The 23,193-nt window shown below is 44.3% G+C and overlaps 1 protein-coding gene across 1 annotated transcript in view; it reads left to right on the top strand.

The window, feature by feature from the left end:
* Positions 1-3,962: 3,962 nt before the first annotated feature.
* MAGT1 (magnesium transporter 1) overlaps positions 3,963-23,193 on the top strand; it is a gene marked incomplete at both ends in the record, with an annotated part of 32,734 nt that continues 13,503 nt past the window's right edge. The window contains 7 exons of the mRNA XM_080719005.1: positions 3,963-4,160; positions 11,697-11,866; positions 13,354-13,471; positions 16,356-16,496; positions 18,462-18,602; positions 19,365-19,454; positions 20,269-20,332. Of these exons, the coding sequence (XP_080575131.1) occupies positions 3,963-4,160; positions 11,697-11,866; positions 13,354-13,471; positions 16,356-16,496; positions 18,462-18,602; positions 19,365-19,454; positions 20,269-20,332 (922 nt within the window). The remainder of the gene's footprint in view (positions 4,161-11,696; positions 11,867-13,353; positions 13,472-16,355; positions 16,497-18,461; positions 18,603-19,364; positions 19,455-20,268; positions 20,333-23,193) is intronic.

Raw genomic sequence — 23,193 nt, 5'->3', positions numbered from 1 at the left:
GTTTTTAGCCGGGCGTGGTGGCCCACGCTTGGAATCCCAGCATTTGGGAGGATGAGACTGGATGATCACGGCTGGAGGATAGCCTCAGCTACTTAGTGAGGCCCTCGCAACTCAGTGAGACCTGGTTTCTAAATAAAAGAATAAAAAATAGGGCAGGGGGTGTAGCTCCGAGGTCAAATGCCTCTGGGTTCCATCCCAGACCCGCAAAAAAAAGGGGGGGGGGTTTGTTAACATGATAAACGATATCTTTTTTTTTTTTTTTTGTGGTATTGGGAGTGGAACCCAGAGGCTTTCTACCTCCGGGCTATACTTCCAGGCCTATTTTCTATTTTATTTGGAAACAGGGTCTCACTAAGTAGCTGAGAGCCTCACTAAGTAGTAACTGAGGCTGCCCTCAAACTGCGTTCTTCCTGTCTCAGCCTCCCCAATGCTGGGATTACAAACGTGTGCCACCATGCCCGGCAGGATATCCTTCTAAATTTTAAAAATTTGAGCCAGGCTTTGGGGCGCTCAGCCTGTAATTCTAGTACTCCCGAGGCTGAGACCAGAGGATCACAGGCTCAAGGCCAAATTCAGCAACTTTAGGCTCTGTGCAACTTAGTGAGACCCTATTTCAAAATAAAAATAAACGTAGCTCAGAAATAGGATACCCCTGGGTTCAATGTTTAATGCTACAAAAATAATATTGTTTGCTTTTAATTTTGGTACTAGAAATTTAACCCAGGGACTTGCCCATGTGAGCGCATGCTCTATCTCTAAGCTTTTATTTATTTATTTTTTTTTTTGGCAGTACTGGGGATGAAACCCAGGGACCTCTACCACCAAGCTCCACCCCCAGACCTATTTTTTATTCTTTATTTTGAAACGGGGTCTCACTGAGTTGCAAAGGGCCTCACTAAGTAGTAGCTGAGACTGTTTGTGAATGGCAATCCTCCTGTCTCAGCCTCCCAAATGCTGGAATTACAAGTGTGTGCCACCATGCCCGGCTCATATATTAATTTTTTTTATAATTATAGGTCTTCAGCTGGGTATAGTGGTGCATGCGTGTAACCCCAATACTTGGGAGACTGAGACAGGAGGATGCATTACAAGAAAGCCGCGGGAATTTACTGAGGCCTTCAGCAAATTTGTAGGACCCTGTTTCCAATTAAAAAATAAGAAACAAGCCGGGCGTGGTGGCGCACCCTTGTAATCCCCGCGCTTGGGAGGCTGAGACGGGAGGATCACGCAGGTTCGAAGCCAGCCTCAGGTACTTAGTGAGGCTCTCAGCAACTTAGTGAGACCCTGTTTCCAAGTAAAATATTTTAAAAATAGGTCTGGGAGTATAGCCCGGAGGTAGAAAGTCTCTGGGTTCCACCCACAGTACCACACAAAAAAAATTTAAAAAAATATGAAACAAAATATGAGACTGTCATCAATCTAGTGAGATATTGTTTCAAAATAAAGAATAAAAATAGGGGTGAGGTGTACCTCAGAGGTAGAATTCTCCTTTGTTCCATCCCAGTACAGCAAAAATATATAACTTTATTTATTTATTTATTTTGCCGAACTGGGGATGAAACCCAGGGGCATTTGACCTCTGAGCTACACCTCCGGCCCTATTTTTTGTTCTTTAATTTGAAAGAGGGTCTCACTAAATTGTGGAGGGCCTCACTGAGTAGCTGAGGCTGGCCGCAAACCACAATCCTTTTGTCTCAGCCTTCCAAATGCTGGGATTTCAAGTGTGCGCCACCACGCCTGGCTTATAATATTAAAATAAAATAGGACCCAGGCATGGTAGTGTATGCCTGCAATCCCCATACTTGGGAGGCTGAGTCAGGAGGATCACAGGTTTGTGGCCAGCCTCAGCAACTTAGTGAGATTTTGTTTCAAAATAGAAAACAAAAGTAGGCTGGGAGTATAGCTTAGAGGTAGAATGCCCCTGAATTTAATTCCCAGTATATACACACAGAAGAATGGGATACTTAATGAAAACTATGACTGCAAAATATCTCAAAATAGGGACAGAGCTGGGCGTGGTGGCTCACTCTTGTAATGCTAGTACTTGGGCAGCTGAGACAGGATGATTCGCATCGGCTACTTAATGAGGCCTTTTGCAACTCAGTGAGGCCCTATTTCAAAATAAAAAATAAGGCTGGGAATGTAGCTCAGAGGTAGAATACCCCTGGGTTCCATCCCCAGTAACACAAAAAAGGGAAAATATTTATTTGTAACCTCACTCTTGCATCTATGCCCAAAACCAAAATAATAAAAAAGAAGACATTTAAGCAGGGTGTGGTCACAGGCCTGTAATTCCAGCAGTGGGAAAGCAGAGACAGAAGGATCACGGGTTCAAGGACAGCCTCGCAATTTAATGAGATATTCAGCAACCTAGGAATCCCGTTTCAAAACAAAAAAATTAAAACAGGGCTGGGAGTTTATCTTGGAGGCAGACTGTCTCTGGGTTTAAGTCAAAGTAAAGGAGGAGGAGGTGCAGAAGGAGGAGGCAGCGGTGGCAGCCTGTGCTGCAGGCGTAGTTGAAGCAGGACAGGACGGTTGCAGGTTCAAGACCAGACTCAGAAATTTAGCAAGCTGCCGGGCGTGGTGGCGCGCGCTTGTAATCCCCGCGCTTGGGAGGCTGAGACAGGAGGATCGCACGGGTTCGAAGCCAGCCTCAGCTACTTAGTGAGGCTTTCAGCAACTTAGTGAGACCCTGTTTCCAAATAAAATATATAAAAAAGGTCTGGGAGTATAGCCCGGAGGTAGAAAGCCTCTGGGTTCCACCCCCAGTACCACCAAAGAAAGAAAGAAAGAAAGAAATTTAGCAAGCTGCTCAGCAACTTAGCGAGACCCTGTATTCAATCCCCAGTATGGCTAAAAAATATTAAGAAGGTATATGCTGTCTGTTAAGTTCTTGTTGGTCCTTTAAGTAGTAAATCAAGGCATTTAACTATAAAGAAGTGCCAGGAATACACAAAAACCTTAAAAATAATTTTATTTTATTTTTTGGTGGTATTGGGGTTACCTGGAACCCAGTGGCCTTCTACCTCCAGGCTACACTCCCAGGCCTATTTTATATTTTATTTGGAAACAGGGTCTCTTAAGCCAGCCGAGGCTGGCTTCGAACCTGCGCGATCCTCCTGTCTCAGCCTCCCAAGCGCAGGGATTACAAGCGCCACCACGCCCGGCTTTAAAAATAATTTTAAAGTCGTCTCTTATTCAGTGCTCCTGGTACAGTTCCTAGGACACAAAAGATACTCACAAAAGGATACTCAACAAACTCTTGTTCAAATGGACTTTTTTGTGTGTATGTGGTACTGGGATCGAACCCTGGGGCATTCTACCTCTGGGCTATTCCTCCAGTCCTTTTTATTTTTTATTGAAACAGAATTTACTAAATTGCTGAGTCTGGTCTCAAACCTGAGATCCTCCTGTCTCAGTCTCCCAAGTACTGGGATTACAGGCACGCACCACCACGCCCGGCTCAAATGTACTTTTCTTAAAAGCAAAGGATCAGTGATACCAAGTATGTTTGCTTTCCTCTTTCTACCTTTCTTTTGCGTTTCCCCATTTTGATTTGAAGTACTTTGGAGGCAGAATAAGGGACTACGTGCCTATCATTCATTTGTCTGGGTCCCATTCTTCTCCAACACTATTCGAACGAAGCGGATCTTAAGGATTTTCAAACGAGTCTTTGGGGAAAAGAGTCTATCCCGGCGACTTCAAGCCATTTTGGGCTGAAAACTCCGCACCAATTCACAACCGCACATGCGTGTTCGGAGAGCCGCTAAGCGTGGCCTCCCAACGCCCAGGAAAGGGGCGGGCCACTGTTTTTTTAGCTGACCAATCAGAACCCTCCAGATTAACCTTTTTCTATTGGCTACGGGGGACCAATGAGAAGCGAACTGTCGTTTAGCGGGCGTCCAGCCGTAGCGATCTGTGACGTCATGAGAGGGGTCGCCCGGCAGGGCCGAGCTGGACCAATGGGGACAGGCCGGGGGCCGGTTGGCCTGTTCTCACGCCCCACCTTCGGACCTTGCCACAGGAAAGTTTCGCTTACTGGAGGGAGAAGCGCTAACATGGCAGCGAGGAGGTGGTTTTGGTGTGTCTCTGCAACCATGGCGGTGGCGCTGCTGCTCATTTACAAGGTTCCCTCGGCCTCTGCCCAAAGAAAGAAGGAGGTGAGGACGCGGGTTCCAGCAGTAGGTTCCCCCCCCCCCCAGTCTATGGTACCCGCAAGGGTCTGCTCGCTTTTTTTCCCTCTCCCCTTCTTCTTCCAGTTTCTTTGCCTTTAAATGTCTTTATTTCCGCCGTTTTCGGAGTGATAGGGTCCAGGAGAAAATACATGCACCGTGATTCCTTGTCTTCTGGGGGAATGTGGAGCCTAAGAGTGGAATGAAAGTAGGTAACAACCTGGCTTCTAGAGAGGCCTGTGAACGTGCATAGCTACAAGTTTTGACACTTTTTTGTTTGGGCCCCGTCAAGTGTTGAAGGTGGAGATTTCGATTTTAAGTCCAGAGGATAGAATAGGAGAGGCTTTGTTTTGTCGGCATTTGTAACTCCCCAGATGTATAAGAGCTAAGTTTTGTAGCATTTTTTCACTTAAGGGGTACGACAATTAGACCGGAGTGACATTATGCTTATTACACTCACCTAATATTCATTGGTCAAATATCAAGCCTGCGAAGCTCTGTTCCAGACGCTTGCTGAACACAAATGAACAACTAAAATATGTTTCTGTAACTTACAGGCTTCGGGAAGTGGAAGAGATAAGGTATTCTCTGCTCACCATTGAGAAATAAAAGCAAACCAATTTTAACACGATATTGAAACATTTGTAGCCGGGCGTGGTGGCGCACGCTTGTAATCCCAGCATTTGGGAGGCTGAGACTGGAGGATGGCCGTTTACGGACAGCCTCAGCTATTTAGCGAGGCCCTCCGCAACTCAGTGAGACTCGGTTTCAAAATAAAGAATAAAAAATTGGGCAGGGCGTGTAGCTCGGAGATCAAATGCCTCTGGGTTCATCCCCAGACCCACAAAAAAAAAAAAAAAGAAACATTTGTGAGTTCGAAACATGTGCTGTTACATTTTTAAAATATTAGTAGCAATTATTTATAGACTCTAATTGTATAGGTGAGAAAAACTGAAGACTCTGCACAGTTAATATTGCAGACCAGGGACAAAAGCCCTAGCCTAGCACTTCGAATGTCATTTCCTGTCTATGTTGTGCCCCCTCTGGCACACAAAACCTTTATTCAACTTAGTGAGAACCTGTTTTCAAAATAAAGAAAATAGAACTGGGAGTGTGGCTTGGAGGTAGAATGCCCCTGGGTTCAGTCACCACTATTGCAAACAAAACAAAACAAAAAAAAAATGTATTCACTGCTGTGTTTGTGTGTGTGGGGGGTGTTGCTGGGGATTGAACACAGGGGCATTCTACCTCCACGCTACACACCCAGCCCGCCTTTTTAAATTTTGTTTTTGTGGCACTGAGAATTGAACCCAGGGGCTACACCTCCAGCCCTATTTTTCTTTTATTTTGAAACAAGTTCTCACAAAATTGCAGAGGGCTTCACTAAATTGCTGAGACTGGCCCCGAACCTCCTGTCTCAAGTACTGGGATTACAAGTGTGGGCCACCACACCTGGCTTTTATTTTTATTTTGAAACAGGGTCTTGCTAGGTTGATGAGAATCTCACTGCTTGCTGATGCTGTCCTTGAACCTACAATCCTCCTCTCAGCCTCCCAAATACTGGGATTACAGAGGTGAACCACCATGCCTAGTTTTTTGTTGTTGTTGTTGTTGTTGTTGTTGTTTTGTTTGGTTTTTGTGGTACTGGGAGTGGAACCCAGGGGCTTTTCTACCTCCAGGCTATACTCCCAGACCTATTTTATATTTTATGTAGAAACTAAGTTGCTGAGAACCTCACTAAGTAGCTGAGGCTGGCTTCGAACTTGTGCAATCCTCCTGTCTCAGCCTCCAAGCGCAGGGATTTCAAGTCTGGGCCACACACCTGGCCACCCTGCCCACTTTATAGTCACAGTTTGTGTGTGTGTGTGTGTGTGTGTGTGTGTGTGTGTGTGTGTGTCTGGTGATGGAACCCAGGGGCATTCAACCTCCAAGCTACACCCCCTGCCCTATTTTTTATTCTTTTATTTTAAAACAGGGTCTCGCTAAGTTACAGAGGGCCTCACTAAGTAGCTGAGGATGTCCACGAACTGCCATCCTCCCGTCTCAGGCTCCCAAATGCTGGGATTACAGGTGTGTGCCACCACGCCCAGCTAGTCACAGATTTATTTATTTATTTTTGGTGGTACTGGGCATGGAACCCAGGGGCCTTCTGCCTCCAGGCTACACTCACAGACCTATTTTATATTTTATTTGGAAACAGGATCTCTTAAGCCAGCTGAGGCTGGCTTCAAACCTGCGCGATCCTCCTGTCTCCGCCTCCCAAGCGCAGGAATTACAAGCGTGCGCCACCACGCCTGGCCAGTCACAATTTTAAATATCAGTTAAAGTCCAGCATGGGAGTGCACGCTTGTAATCCCAGTACTTGGAAGGCTGAGAAGGAGGATCTCACGTTCTCTGCCAACTTCAGGTACTTAGTGAGGCCCTCCGCAACTTAGTGAGACTCTGTTTCAAAGTTAAGAAAAAAAACCAGTAGCTAGACGTAGTGGTGGTGGTGGGGGCGGCTCACTCTTGTAATACCATTACTTGGGAGGCTGAGACAGGAAGATTGCAGGTTCACAGCCAACCTCAGCTTCCTAGTGAGGCCCTCTGCAATTTAGTGAGACTCTGTTTCAAACTAAAGAATAAATGCTGGGAGTGGTGGTGCAAGCTTGTAACCCCAGTGCTTGGGAGGCTGAAACAGGAGGATATGGGTTTGCAGCCAGCCTCAGCTATTTAGTGAGACCCTCCAGCTACTGAGTGACACCCTCTGCAATTTAGTGAAAGCCTGTTTCAAATGAAAGAATTAAAAAGTCGGGCTGGGGGTGTAGCTTTGAGATCAAATGCCCCTGGGCTGGGGTTCTAGCTTGTAGGTAGAATGCCCATGGGTTCAACCACTAGTTTCAAAAATAAAATAAATACATAAATAAATACCAGTTTACATTCCAGGTGCCTGGTAATTTGAATTAAACTAAGGGAGAAACTATCTTCTGCATATTTCTGAGTATTTGAATTATTCCATAAGAAAAACTAAGCTTGGCATGGTGGTGCACTCTTATAATCCCAGTACTTGGGAGGCTAAAACGGGAGGATTGCAGGTTCAAAGACAGTTTCAGCAAGTAGTGAGACTTAATCTAACGAGGCCCTGTTTCCAAATAAAAATAAAATAGGAACTGGGTGTGGTGGCACACTTGTAATCCCAGCATTCTGGAGACCTAGAAGACCAGAGAATCACGGTTTGCAGACAGCCTCAGCTACTTAGTGAAGCCATTTGCAACTCAGTGAGACCCTGTTTCAAAATAAAGAATAAGCCGGGCGTGGTGGCGCATGCTTGTAATCCCCAGGCTTGGGAGGCTGAGACAGGAGGATCGCGCAGGTTTGAAGCCAGCCTCAGCTGGCCTAAGAGACCCTGTTTCCAAATAAAATATAAAATAGGTCTGGGAGTGTAGCCCGGAGGTATAAGGCCCCTGGGTTCCATCCCCAGTACCACCAAAATAAAGAAAGAAAGAAAGAAAGAATAAAAAATAGGGCTGGGGGGTGTAGCTCAGAGGTAGAATGCCCCTGGGTTCCATCCACAGTACTGCAAAATAAAATAAAATAGGGCTGGGATTGTGGCTCAGAAATTGAATGTCCCTGGATTCCATCCCCTGAACCACAAAAAAAAAAGAAAGAAAAAGAAAAATTAAGATAGCTAATTTCTTTTTGCAGTACTGGTAATGGAACCCAGCGATATGCTACCTCTGAGCTATACCTCCAGCCCTATTTTTTATTCTTTTTTTTTTGGTGTGTGTGTGTGTGTGTGTGTGTGTGTGTGTGTGTGTGTTACTGGGGATGGAACCCAGGGGTCTTCTATCTCTGGGCTAAACCCCCAGAACTTTTTTGTATTTTTAAAAATATTTATTTATTTATTTTTGGTGGTACTGGGGGTAGAACTCAGGGGCTTTCTACCTCCGGGCAATACTCCCAGACATGTTTTTATATTTAATTTGGAAACAGGGTCTCACTAAGTTGCTGAGAGTTTCACTAAGTAGCTGAGGCTGGCTTTGAATCCATGTGATCCTCCTGGCTCAGCCTCCCAAGCGCTGGGATTACAAGTGTGCACCACCACGCCCAGCTTTGTATTTTTATTTTTTTTGTTTTTTTGTGGGTCTGGGGATGGAATCCAGGGGCATTTGACCTCCGAGCCACACCCCCTGCCCTATTTTTTATTCTTTATTTTGAAACCAGGTCTCACTGAGTTGCAAAGGGTCTCACTAAGTGGCTGAGGCTGTCCGCGAACCACGATCCTCAGGTCTCAGCCTCCCAAATGCTGGGATTACAAGCGTGCGCCACCACGCCTGGCTTTGTATTTTTTATTTTGAAACAGGGTCTTTCTAAATTGCTGAGAGCCTCACTAAGTAGTTGAGGCTGGCTTTGAACCTGCACAATCCTCCTGTCTCAGCCTTCCAAGTACTGGGATTACAAGCATGTGCCACCACTCCTGCCTTTATTCTTTTTTTGTGTGTGTGCGTGGGTCTGGGGGTGGAACCCAGGGGCATTTGACCTCCGAGCTACACCCCCTGCCCTGTTTTTTATTCTTTATTTTGCAACATGTTTCACTGAATTGCAGAGGGCCTCACTAAGATGCAGAATGCCTCACAAGTTGCTGAGGCTGGCAGGGATCTTGGGTCTTCCTGTCTCAGCCTCCCAAATGCTGGTGTAAAAAGTATGCGCCACCACGCCCGGCTATTTAATCTTTATTTTGAAACAGGGTCTCACTGAGTTGCAGAGGGCCTCACTAAGTAGCTGAGGCTGTCCTCGAACCGCGATCGTCCTGTCTCAGCCTCCAGAATGCTGGGAGATTACAACGTGCACCACCACACCCGGCTGGTCAACTGATTTTCAACAAGGGTGACAAGACTCTATACTGAAGAAAGAATAAGCGCTTTCAATCAATGGTGCTATAACAACTGGATATCAAAATCAAAAAATGAATTTGAGTACTCTATACTGTACACAACAATGAACTCAAAATATTCACAGAAATGCATGAAAGAGCTAAAACTGTAAAACCCTTAAAACACAGGCATAAACCAGGCATGGTGGCACACACTTGTAAAATCCCAGTACTTGAGAGGCTGAGACAGGAGGATCCCGGTTGGTAGCCAGCCTCAGTTACCTGGTGAAACTCTGTTTCAAAATAAAGAGTTAAAATAGGGCTGGGGGTATAGCTGGGAGATAGAGCCCCTGTGTTCAATCCCTGGTACCATACACAAGAGGTTACATGAATATTAGAAAATAAAAACATGTTCCTCTCGGTAGTAGCTTGCTTTCTTCTTTCTTTCTTTCTTTCTTTCTTTCTTTCCTTCCTTCCTTCCTTTCTTCCTTTCTTTCTTTCTTCCTTTCTTTTTTGTGGTACTGGGGATTGAACTCAGTCATTCTACCTCTGAGCTACATCCCCAGCCTTATTTTTTATTTTTTAATTTGGAAACAGGGTCTCACTATGTTGCAGAGAGCTCACTAAGTAGCTGAGGCTGGCCACGAACCTGTGATCCTCCTGTCTCAGCCTCCCAAATACTGAAATTACAAATTTGTTCCACCATACCTGGCCTTTCACTTGTAAATTTTTAAAATTTTATTTATTGACTTATTTATGAATTTATTTTATTTATTTATTTTTTGTGGGTCTGGGGATGGAACCCAGGGATATTTGACCTCTGAGCTATACCCCCTGCCCTATTTTTTATTTTTTATTTTGAAACCGGGTCTCACTGAGTTGCAGAGTCTCACTAAGGAGCTGAGGCTGTCTGCGAACCGCGATCCTCCAGGTCTCAGCCTCCTGAATGCTGGGATTACAAGCATGCGCCACCACGCCTGGCTTATTTATTAATTTATTTGTGTACTTATTTATTGTGGTACTGGGGATTCTACCTCCAAGCTACACCCACAGCCCACCTGTCCACCTGCCTGCCTGTATTTCTTTCTTCCTTCCTTTATTTTTACTTTGAGACAGGGTCTTGTTAAATAGCTGAGGCTGGCCTCAATCTTCCTGTCTTAGCCTCCCAAGTACTAGGATCACAAGCATGCTTCACTGTGCTCAGCTTGGCTTATCATTTTTTGTTTTGTTTTGTTTTTTCATTTTTGTTTGTTTAAACACAGGGACAGCCGGGCGTGGTGGCGCACGCTTGTAATCCCCGCGCTTGGGAGGCTGAGACAGGAGGATCGCACGGGTTCGAAGCCAGCCTCAGCTACTTAGTGAGGCTCTCAGCAACTTAGTGAGACCCTGCTTCCAAATAAATTATAAAATAGGGATGGAGTGTAGCCCAGATGTAGAAAGTCCGTGGGTTCCACCCCCCAGCACCACAAAAATAAAAATAAAAAAATAAAGAATAAAAAAATGGCCAGGCGTGGTGGCGCACGCTTGTAATCCCCGTGCTTGGGAGGCTGAGACAGGAGGATCGCATGGGTTCGAAGCCAGCATTAGCTACTCAGTGAGGCTTCTAGCACTTTAGTGAGGCCCTGTTTCCAAATAAAATATAAAAAAGGTCTGGGAGTATAGCCCGGAGGTAGAAAGCCTCTGGGTTCCACCCCCAGTACCACACACACAAAAAGAATAAAAAATAGGGCTGGCGATGTCACTCAGAGGTAGAATGCCCCTCGATTCCATCCCCAGTACCTTTAAAAAAAAGAATTAAAAAAAAAGCCTGGAGGTGTAGTATGGAGGTAGAATGCCCCTGGGTTTTAGCCCCAGTACTAAAAAAAAAACCCCAAAAAACAAAAAAAAAAAAAAACCCTGGACTTTAGCAGTCCTGTTCTTCAACCTTTTGAGTAGCTGGGATTAGACATGTGCTACCATGTCTCGCTTTACCTAGAGTATTTTTTTATTTATTTAGTCCTCGGGATGGAACCCAGGGGCCTTTACCTCCAGGCCCTCCAGGCTATTTTATATTTTTATTTTGAAACAGGGTCTCATTAAGTTGCTGAGAGCCTCACTAAGTACCTGAGGGTGGCTTCGAACCTGTGTGATCCTCCTGTCTCAGCCTCCCAAATGCTGGGATTATAAGCATGCGCCACCACTCCTGGCAGCATTCTACTTTTAAGCTACAATCCCAGCCCTTTTTGTTTATTTTAAAACAGAATCTCACTAAGTTTCTGAGAGCCTCACTAAGTAGCTGAGACTGGCATCGAACTGTGCGATCCTCCTGTCTCAGCCTCCCAAGTGCTGGGATTGCAAATGTGCGCAATCACACGCCCAGCTACCTAGAGTAATTTTATTTATTTATTTATTTATTTATTTATTTATTTTGGAGGGTCTGGGGATGGAACCCAGAGGCATTTGACCTCTAAGCTACACCCCCTGCCCTATTTTTTATTCTTTATTTTGAAACCGGGTCTCACTGAGTTGCAGAGGGCCTCTATAAGTAGCTGAGGCTGTCCGCGAACCACGATCCTCTGGGTCTCAGCCTCCCAAATGCTGGGATTCCAAGCGTGCGCCACCACGCCCGGCTTAAAGTAATTTTAAATGTGAAGTGGAGTATGTTAACAGCATGCTCCCTTTGTCTTTTTTAGATGGTGCTATCTGAAAAGGTTAGCCAGCTGATGGAATGGACCAATAAAAGACCTGTTATAAGAATGAATGGAGATAAATTCCGTCGCCTCGTTAAAGCTCCGCCAAGAAATTACTCAGTCATCGTCATGTTCACTGCTCTCCAGATGCATAGGCAGTGTGTCGTGTGCAAGTATGATCTTTCATCTCTGTGTCAACATTAAGTAATTCAGGACATTTTAACCTTTTTCCTTTGTCTTTTTCTTTTCAGGTCTGGGGATGGAACCCAGGGGCATTCAAACTCTGAGCTACACCCCTGCCTCTTTCTTTCTTTCTTTCTTTCTTTCTTTCTTTCTTTCTTTCTTTCTTTCTTGGTGGTACTGGGGTTCCTGGAAACCCTTCTACATCCGGGCTACACTCCCAGACCTATTTTTGTTTTATTTGGAAACAGGGTCTCCTAAGCCAGCGTGGCTGGCTTCGAACCTGAGCTGCGCGATCCTCCTGTCTTCGCCTCCCAAACGCGGGATTTATAAGCGTGCGCCACCATGCCCGGCTTTATTCTTTATTTTGAAACGGAATCTCACTGAGTTGCAGAGGGTCTCACTAAATAGCTGAGGCTGGCCACGAACCGCAGTCCTCCAGTCTCGGCCTTGCAAGTGCTGGAATTACAAGCGTGCGCCACCACACCCGACAAATTGTTTTTTTGGTGGTACTGGGGGTAGAACGCAGAGGCTTTCTACTTCCAGGCTGTACTCCCAGACCCATTTTATATTTTATTTGGAAACAGGGTCTCACTAAGTAGCTGAGGCTGGCTTCGAACCTGCGCGATCCTCCTGTCTCAGCCTCCCAAGCGCGGGGATTACAAGCGTGCGCCACCACGCCTGGCCCCTGGCAAAATTTTAACCATTTTTTCAATCTGAGCTAATACCAAATTAGTATGTCTGTAATAATATGTAATACTACTGTTCTTTTTTGTGTGTGGTACTGGGGATGGAACCCAGGGCCACTGTACCTCCAACCAACACCCCCAGCCCTATTTTTATTCTTTATTTGGAAACAGGGTCTCACTAAGTTGTAGAGGGCCTCACTAAATATCTAAGGCTGAGGCCGGGCATGGTGGCGCACGCTTGTAATCCCAGCATTTGGGAGGCTGAGACCGGAGGATCGCAGGTTCGTGGCCAGCGTCAGTTACCTAGTGAGACTCTTTGCAACTCAGTGAGATCCTGTTTCAAAATAAAGATTGAAAATTAGGGCTGGGAGTGTCGCTTGGAGGTAGAATGTCTCTGAATTCCATCCCCAGTGCCCCCCCAAAAAAATACCTGAAACTGTCTGTGAACCGTGATCCGCCTATCTCAGCTAACCAAATGCTGCGGTTAGGCGCATGAGCCACCATGCCCGGCTTCCCACTGCGCTTTTGTGGGGGGAGAGGTACTAGGACTTAGACATAATGACGTTCTACCCCTGAAAAAATATTATTGTTCAACTTGTTTTACTGCCTAATCGCCTATATTGCTTTTAAAAAATATTTTACATGGGTGTATTCATTTCGAGTCGCCCCTCCATGCCAGTCTGGTATGGGGCTGTATTTCTATTTTCTGTATTTCTGCCTTTCTGATAAAATTCTTTAAATCTTCAAAAAAATATTTTACATGTTATTTTCACCTATCTGATTGCATACAGGCAAGCCGATGAAGAATTCCAGATCCTGGCAAACTCTTGGCGATACTCCAGTGCATTTACCAACAGGATCTTTTTCGCCATGGTTGATTTTGATGAAGGTTCTGATGTATTTCAAATGGTAAGATCTTTTTATTTATCCACTTGTAGAAATAAGTAAAATATGGTAAACTGAAATGCATTTTTTTCAGTGGTTTCGAGAATTGAAGTAGAACCTGTAATCTCAGAATTTGGGAGGCTGAAACATGAGGATTGCAGGTTCCAGAATAGCCTCAACAAATAGTGAGACTCTCGGCAACCTAGCATGATCCTGTTTCTTTTCTTTTCTTCTTCCTTGTGGTGCTGGGGATTTAACCCAGAGGCCTTCTACCTCAGAGCTACACCCCAGCCCTATTTTTTGTTCTTTATTTTGAAATAGGATCTCATTGAGTTGCTGAGGGCCTCACTAAGGCCATGAACCTCGATCCTCCTGTCTCAGCCTCCCAGATGCTGGGATTACAAGCATGTACCACCATGCCCAGCTAAGAGATCCTGTTTCAAAAATAAAAATATAATAGGGCTGTGGATGTAACAAGAAGTTAGAATGCCCCTGGATTCAGTCCCCAGCACCACACACACAAAAAGTAAAATAGGAATGATTTTATGTATTACTTAGTATCATTACTGAACTAAATGCTAAATTTATTTATTTATTTTTTGTGGTGCTGGGGGTGGACCCCAGAGGCTTTCTACCTCCGCGCTATACTCCCAGACCTATTTTCTACTTTATTTGGAAACAGGGTCTCACTAAGTTGCTGAGAGCCTCACTCAGTAGCCGAGGCTGGCTTTGAACCCGTGCGATCCTCCTGTCTCAGCCTCCCAACACGGGGATTACAAGCGTGCGCCATCACGCCCAGCAACAATCATTAACTTTTATATTTAGTTTAAATTTAGCATTTAGCCGGGCGTGGTGGCGCACGCTTGTAATCCCCGTGTTGGGAGGCTGAGACAGGAGGATCGCGCAGGTTCAAAGCCAGCCTCGGCTACTTAGTGAGGCTCTCGGAACATAGTGAGACCCTATTTCCAAATAAAGTCTAAAAAATAGGTCTGGGAGTATAGCCTGGAGGTAGAAAGCCCCCTGGGTTCCACCCTCAGTACCGCCAAAAAAAAAAAGTTAATGATTAATGATAATCTGTTATAATATGAAAATTAGATGGTAATCAAGTAACATATTTAACTTATACATGTTTTATTGTGGTAAATAAATAATATAAAATTTACCATCTTAATCATTAAACAGTCTATTTATTTATTTATTTATCTTGGTGATACTGGAAGTGGAACCCAGGGGCTTTTCTACCTCCAGGCTACACTCCCAGACCTATTTATACTTTATTTTGAAGCAGGGTCTCACTAAGTAGCTGAGGCTGGATTTGAACCCGTGCGATCCTCCTGTCTCAGCCTCCCAAGCGCGGGGATTACAAGCGTGTGCCACCACGCCTAACTCATTGAACAGTTTATAATGTATATAATGTAATTTTTTGAGCTGGGCGTGGTGGCACACGCTTATAATCCCAGCTCTTGGGAGGCTGAGACAGGAGGATCGAGGTTTGTGGACAGACTCAGCTACTTAGTGAGACCCTTTGCAACTCAGTGAGACCCTTTTTCAAAATAAAGAATACAAAATAGGGCTGGGGCTGTAGCTCGGAGGTAGAATGCTCCTGGGTTCCATCTCCAGTACTGCAAAAAAAAAAAAAAAAAAAAAACAGGCTGGGGGTGTAGCTCAAGGGAAGAATGCCCCTGGGTTCAATCCCCAGTAGTACAAAAAAAATCTAAATTTTAGGAAATCGCTTGCTATTAAGAGTATTTTCGTAGCCGGGCGTGGTGGCGCACACTTGTAATCCCAGCATTTGGGAGGCTGAGACAGGAGGATCCTTGTTCATGGACAGCCTCAGCTACTTAGTGAGGCCCTTTGAAACTTAGACCCTGTTTTAAATAAAGAGTAAAAAATAGGGCTGAGGCCAGGCATAGTGGCACATGTTTGTAATCCCAGAATTTGGGAAGCTGAGACAGGAAGATCACTGTTCGAGGACAGCCTCAGCTACTACTTAGTGAGGCCCTTTGCAACTCAGTGAGACCCTCTATTTCAAATTAAAAAATAAAAAAATAGGGCTGCGGGGTATAGCTCAGAGGTAGAATGCCCCTGGGTTCCATCCCCAGTACTGCAACACACACAAAAATACAAGTGGGGGTGTAGCTTCGAGGTAGAATGCCCCTGGGTTCCATCCCCAATACCCCCCCCCAAAAAAAAGAGCCTGGCGTGGTGGCGCATGCTTGTAATCCCTGTGCTTGGGAGACTGAGACAGGAGGATCGCACAGGTTCAAAGCCAGCCTCAGCTACTGAGTGAGGAGGCTCTCAGCAACTTAGACCCTATTTCCAAAAAATATATAAAAAAGGTCTGGGAGTATAGCCCGGAGGTAGCAAGCCTCTGCGTTCCACCCCCAGTACCATGCAAAAAAGAATAAAAAAAAAGAAAGATTATTAAGCTGGGCATGGTAGCACACACTTGTAATCCCAGTACTTGGGAGGCTGAGACAGGAGGATGACCCAGGTTCGAAGCCAGCCTCAGCTACTTAGGCTCTCAGCAACTTAGTGAGACCTTGTTTCCAAATAAAATATAAAATAGGTCTGGGAGACGCCGGGCGTGGTGGCGCACGCTTGTAATCCCCGCCCTTGGGAGGCGGAGACAGGAGGATCACCCAGGTTCGAAGCCAGCCGTGCTGGCTTAAGAGACCCTGTTTCCAAATAAAAAATATAAAATAGGTCTGGGAGTGTAGCCCAGAGGTAGAAGGGCTTCCAGGAACCCTAGTACCACCAAAAAAATTTAAATAAGAACAAAATAGGTCTGGGGGTGTAGCCTGGAGGTTGGAAAGCCGCTGGGTTCCACCCCAGCACCACAAGAAGTATGTAAAAAATAGAGTATTTTCTTAGAAGCTTATATTTCCATGGGCTATTCTTTATTCAGCTAAACATGAATTCCGCTCCAACTTTCATCAACTTTCCTGCGAAAGGGAAGCCCAAACGAGGAGATACATATGAGATACAAGTGCGGGGCTTTGCGGCTGAGCAGATTGCCCGGTGGATCGCAGACAGGACGGATGTCAATGTGAGTCTCCTTACCTTATAGATTTTCACTTTGCCATTGTTCCCTTTGAATCTTACTGGAAGGCCATAGTTACCCTTGTCCCCATACCACAGACGTGGTAATAGTTTGGTGAATCTTTAATATCCTTTAGAGCTGGGCATGGTGGCACACACTTGTATTCCTAGTACTTGGGAGGCTGGGACAGGAGGATCACAAGTTTGTGGCCAGCCTCAGCTACTTAGTGAGGCCCTCTGCAACTTAATGAGAGCTTGTTCCCAAATAAAAAAATAAAATAGCCGGGCGTGGTGGCGCACGCTTGTAATCCCCGCTGTTGGGAGGCTGAGACAGGAGGATCGCACGGGTTCAAAGCCAGCCTCAGCTACTGAGTGAGGCTCTCAGCAGCTTAGTGAGACCCTGTTTCCAGATAAAGTATAAAATAGGTCTGGGAGTATAGCCCGGAGGTAGAAAGCCTCTGGGTTCCACCCCAGTACCACCAAAAATAAATAAATAAATTAATTAATTAAATTAAATAAAATAGGTCTGGTGGATAGCCCCAGATTAGTAGGCCCTGGGTTCCATCTCCAGCACTAAACACTCATGCGTGCACGCGCACGCACACACGCACGCACGCAGAATATTATAGCGATTCCATCCTATTTTAGGATACTTTATAGACTGTTTTGATTTGAAGAAAATGAAGAAAAAAATTTTTTTTCTTTAAATAAGCACACTAACTTTCATTTCATTATTATTCAATTAGTAAATTTATTCGGGCATGGTGTATGTCTGTAATCCCAGTACTTTAGAGGCTGACACAGGAGGACTACAGTTAAAGGTTAGTCTCAGCAATTTAGCTAAACCCTTACTAATTTAGTGAGACCCTGTTTCAAATTAAAAAATAAACTAGAGCTGGGGAGTCTGGGTCTGGTGTTGCACGCCTGTAATTTCAGGACTCAGGAGACAGGGGAATCGCAGGTATGAGGAGAGCCTCACCAACATAAGTGAGACTCAGCAACTTAATGAGACTCTATTTTCAAACAAAAAGTAAGAAGAGCTAGGGGTGTAGCTCAGAGGTAGAATGCCCCTGGGTTCAATCTCCACTACTTCATGCAAGAAATGTTTTTCTCAGCTGTGCATGGTGGTACATGCCTGTAATATCAGTATGGTAGGCTGAGACAAGAGGATCACAGGTTTAGCCAGACATGGTGGTGCACACTTGTAATCCCGGTACTTGGGAGGCTGAGACAGGAGGCTAGACGGTTTGAGGCCACCTTCAGTTACTTAGTGAGCCTTTCTGCAACATAGTGTGACCCTGTTTCCAAATAAAGAATAAAAAATAGAGCTGGGCGTGGTGGCACACGCTTGTAATCCCAGCCTTCAGGAGGATGAGACCAGAGGGTGGCAGTTTGCAGACAGCCTCAGCTACTTAGTAAGGCCCTCTGCAACTTAGACCCTGTTTCAAAATAAAGAATAAAGTAGGGCAGGGGGTGTAGCTCAGAGGTCAAATGCTCCTGGGTTCCAGACCCCCCAAAAAATAAAAAATAAAGAATAAAAATTAGGGCTGGGATATAGCTTGGAGGTAAAGTGCCCCTGGGTTCCATCCCCAGTACTGCAAAAAAAAAAAAAAAAAAAAATTGCCAGGCGTGGTGGTGCACGCTTGTAATCCCCGCACTTGGGAGGCTGAGACAGGAGGATCGCACGGGTTCGAAGCCAGCCTCAGCTACTTAGTGAGGCTCTCAGCAACTTAGTGAGACCCTGTTTCCAAATAAAATAGAAAATAGGTCTGGGAGTATAGCCTGGAGGTAGAAAGCCTCTAGGTTCTAGCCCCAGTGCCACAAAAATAAATAAATAAATAAAAATAAGTTAAAAATTAAAATAGGGCTGGAGACGTAGCTCAGCAGTAGAGCACCCCTAAGTTCAATTCCCAGTAATACAAAAATAAATGCGTAAATAAATAATTAAATGTTTTTCTTTCCTCTCTATTAGATTAGAGTAATTAGACCCCCAAATTATGCTGGTCCCCTCATGTTGGGATTGCTGTTGGCTGTTATTGGTGGACTCGTGTATCTTCGAAGAAGCAATATGGAATTTCTCTTTAACAAAACAGGATGGGCTTTTGCAGCTTTGGTGAGTGAATTTCAAAAGAAAATTGATCTCTATAAAATGAGGAATATATTTGAGGTAAGATTTCATTTATATGAATAGTCACATTTTGTTTCTTTCTTACCCAAGGGGAAGAATTTTATATATTTCTATTTTCTGCCTTAAAATCAATTTATTTTGAGCCGGGCGTGGTGGCGCACGCTTGTAATCCCTGCACTTAGGAGGCTGAGACAGGAGGATCGCACGGGTTCGAAGCCAGCCTCGGCTACTTAGTGAGGCTCTCAGCAACCTAGTGAGACCCTGTTTCCAAATAAAATATAAAACAGGTCTGGGAGTATAGCCCGGAAGTAGAAAGCCTCTGGGTTCCACCCCCAGTACCACCAAAAATAAATAAATAAATAAAATAAAAATAAAATAAAATTATTTCCTATTATCTCATTAGGATGGCCATAGCTTTAAGGAGCTGATCGTATATGCTTCTTTTTCAGTTTATATGCTAGGCCATCATCTCTATGGAAATCTGTAGTTCGTTTGAAAATTTTCTTCTAGAAAGTCTTTTCAGTATTCAGTTCTGAAACTTGTCGTCTTAGCTATCATTTTAAAAGTGTTTCCCTTTTGAAGTACTATTGAGTTGTGATCCTTGTGGGCAAATATAAGCCTTAATAAATAAATCATCTGAAAGAAAACTTCATGTATTACCCGAACCGATGTACAGCTAGCTAGTAACGCAATCAAGACAGAACCACCTTGACCATGAGTATCTTGGTTATTGTTTTTGTGTCCTAGTGTTTTGTGCTTGCCATGACGTCTGGTCAGATGTGGAACCATATACGAGGACCGCCGTACGCTCATAAGAACCCACACACGGGACATGTGGTAAGGGAATTTGGGGATTTCTTCCCAGAGTTAACTTACTGGTCGTTATCCTTTGAGACCAGGACCTGCATATAAAGGAACTAGAAATGGTGACTTTCCAATCGCTTTGTGTTAACGGTCTTAAGTTACTGCTAAGACCATGCTTTGCTCCTAAAAGTGGGAAGCTGTTTATCCTATTCATTGAGTCTTTTTGTCTAAATTGGCTAAGAATTAAAGTCAGCCTTCAAACAGACAGAGTAATTTTGATCATTTGAACATCTACACTTTCTATGCAATGTACTAAGTATTATCCGTCATAGTGATACAAAACAAGACATGATTTATGTCTTCGTGGATTTTACTTCAGAGTCTTATACATTTAAATATTATTTTTCTTATATATTTTGTTGTTGAAAACATAAGTACGACGAAAACCCAACTAGGTCAGGCGCAGTGGCGCATGCCTGGAATCCCAGCAACTTTGGGAGGCTAAGGCTGGAGGATAGCAAGTTTGAGGCCAACCTTGGCAACTCTGTAAGTCCCTGTCTGAAAATAAAAAATAAAACAGGCCAGGAATGTGGTTCAATGGTAAAGTGCCACTGAGTTTAATTTTTAGCGCCACATAGACAAAAAGGCAAACATAATAAATAATACGGAAATAACTTTCTGTGGTAAACTTATTTACTGATGAATGTCACAGACCCAAATGATGTTATGTCTGCTTGCCTACAGCAGATGAATTAATGTCAGAGAGTTTTTAAAAGCCCACTTTATGGTTAGGATATCAGAATTTAATGTATATTTTAAAGATTCCATTTTCTCTCCCTCTACCCAGAATTATATCCATGGAAGCAGCCAAGCCCAGTTTGTAGCTGAAACACACATTGTTCTTCTGTTCAGTATCCTTTTTACAATAAGACTTTCTGGCTTCATTTTATTTTTATTTATTTATTTATTTATTTATTTATTTTTGGTGGTACTGGGGATGGAACCCAGAGGCTTTCTACTTCCGGGCTATACTCCCAGTCCCATTTTATAATTTATTTGGAAACAGGGTCTCACTAAGTAGCGGAGAGCCTCACTAAGTAGCTGAGGCTGGCCTCGAACCCGTGCGATCCTCCTGTCTCTGCCTCCCAAGCGCGGGGATTACAAGTGTGCGCCACCACGCCCGGCTCTTGCTTCATTTTAATTTGCCTAATTATTTGAGACTGTTTTCCTAACGTGGGTCATAATATCCTTTGGAAATCATATGACTTGTGTCACACGTCTTAGCCCAACCAGCTAAAGACCACCAGTAAGAAACCTACGCCTGGATAGAGCCAGGTATATTGGCTTAGTAATACAAGGAAGACTGCGTTAGAGGAAGCACGGGATGTCTTTTTGTGTGTGAGGTACTAGGGATTGAGCGTCCTACCTCGGAGCTCCATTCCCAGCCCTTTTTATTTTATTTTATTCATTTCAAAACAGTTTTCCTAGGTTGCTAAGAGTCTCACTTAAGTTGCTGGGGCTGGCCTCACATCTGTGATCCTTCTGTCTCAATTTCCCAAGTACTGGGATTACTGGCGTGACCTACCGCACCCAGCTGCGATGTCTTCTTAGCAGAGAAAACAGAGTTATTAGCTAGACACAGTGGCACACACCTGTAATCCCAGTACATGGGAGGGTAAAACTGAAGGATCACAGGTTCGCAGCCAGTACACTGTAGTTTAGCAAGACTCTATTTCAAAATGAAAAATAAAATAGGTTTGAGCTGGATGTGGTGGTGCATGCTTATTATCCCAGTACTTGGGAGGCTGAGACAGGAGGATTAGAGGTTTTCCGCCAGCTTCAGCTACTTAGGCCCTCCACAACTTAGTGAGACCCTGTTTCTTAGCTTATTTTTGTTTTTAAAGGGGTTCCTTTTTTTTTTGTCTTTTTTGGAACCGGGGATCGAACCCAGAGTGCCACACCTGCAAAGCAGGCGCTTTGCCACTGAGCTACATCCGGCCCCATGAGACCCTGTTTCAAAATAAGGAATAAGCTGGGTGTGGTGGCGCACGCTTGTAATCCCAGCAGTTGGGAGGCTGAGACTAGAGGATCGCAGTTCGCGGACAGCCTCAGCTACTTAGTGAGGCCCTCTGCAACTTCCTGAGACCCTGTTTCAATAGAAAGAATAAAAATAGGGCAGGGATGTAGCTCGGAGGTCGAATGCCCCTGGGTTCCATCCCCAGACCTGCAAAAAGAAAAATAGGTCTGGGGATGTAGCTCAGAAGTAAAATGCCCTTTTCTTTTCTTTTTCTTCCTTCTTTCCTTCCTTCCTTCCTTTCTTTATTTTTGGTGGTACTGAGGTTGGAACCATATATATATATATTTTTTTTTTTTTTTTTTTTTTTTTTTTTTTTTTTAATTTGGAAACAGGGTCTCTTAAGCCAGCGAGGCTGGCTTCGAACCTGCCCAATCCTCCTATCTCCGCCTCCAAATTGTGGGGATTATAAGTGTGCGCCACCATGCCTGGCCTTTTTATTTTTTATTTTATTTTTGTGGTACTAGGGATTAAACCCAGGGGCATTCTATGTCTAAACTACACCCCCAGCCCTATTTTATATTTTTAAATTTTTGAAATGTCTCACTAAATTGTGGAGAGTCTTTTTAAGTGACTGAGGCTGGCTGCAGACCTGTAATCCTCAGTTCTCAGCTTCGCAAATACTGGGTTCCCATCCTCTTGAATGGCTAGAAAAATTTTTACTTTCTTCTGCTTTTTTATTGTAGTACTGCGGATAGACTCAGAAGCGTTCTATCTCCTAGTTATACACCCAATCTGATTTTTTTTTTTTTTGGAACTGGAGAAGATGGAACCCAGGGGCATTCTACCTCCAAGATATACCCTTAGTCTTTTTTTTTTTTTTTTTTTTTTGCAGGTCTAAGGATGGAACTCAGGGGCATTCGACCTCCAAGCCACACCCCTTGCCCTATTTTTTATTCTTTATTTTGAAACAGGGTCTCACTAAGTTGCTGGGAGCCTCATTAAGTATCTGAGACTGTCCTTGGACAGCGATCCTCCTGTCTCAGCCTCCCAAATGCTGGGATTACAAGTGTGTTTCACCACACCCGGCTCCCAGCCCTATTTTTTATGCTTTATTTTTTTGAAGCAGGGTCTCACTGAGTTGCAAAGGGCCTTACTAAGTAGCTGAGGCTGTCCGCGAACTGCGATCCTTCAATGTCAGCCTCCCAAATGCTGGGATTATAAGCGTGCACCACCACGCCTGGCCCGATTTTATTTGTTATTTGGAAACGGGATCTCACTAAATTGCTCAATTTAGCTTTGAACCTGCCATCTTCCTGTCTCAGCCTCCCAAGTACTGGGATTACAAGCATGTGCTACCACGCCCATCTTAGATTTTTCTGTACTTAGTTCAAACTAACTTTCACCTTCTGACATCTATCTGGAAATGGATGCCTGTGCAAATTGCAAAGATTAAGAATGACCTCCAATCGATAAGAGTTTAAACTTTGTATTATATATTGAGCAGTTCTAATCTGGAAATCCCAAGTCCCAAATACTCTGAAATCTCAAATGTTTTGAGCAACATGATTCTAGCACTTAAAAATGTTGGATTTCAGTTTGTCAAAATTAGAGATGCTCATCCAGGCGTGGTGGCGCACGCTCGTAATCCCAGCATTCGGGAGGCTGAGGCAGGAGGATTGCCATTGTGGACAGCCTCAGCTACTTAGTGAGGCCCTTTGCAATCAGTGAGTCCGTGTTTCAAAATAAAGAATTAAA

The sequence above is a fragment of the Muscardinus avellanarius genome (assembly GCF_963383645.1).
Source record: "Muscardinus avellanarius genome assembly, chromosome: X".
Classification (NCBI taxonomy): Eukaryota; Metazoa; Chordata; class Mammalia; order Rodentia; family Gliridae; genus Muscardinus; species Muscardinus avellanarius.
Note: the sequence above shows the minus strand (reverse complement) of the source record. Positions and strands in the feature narration are given on the sequence as shown.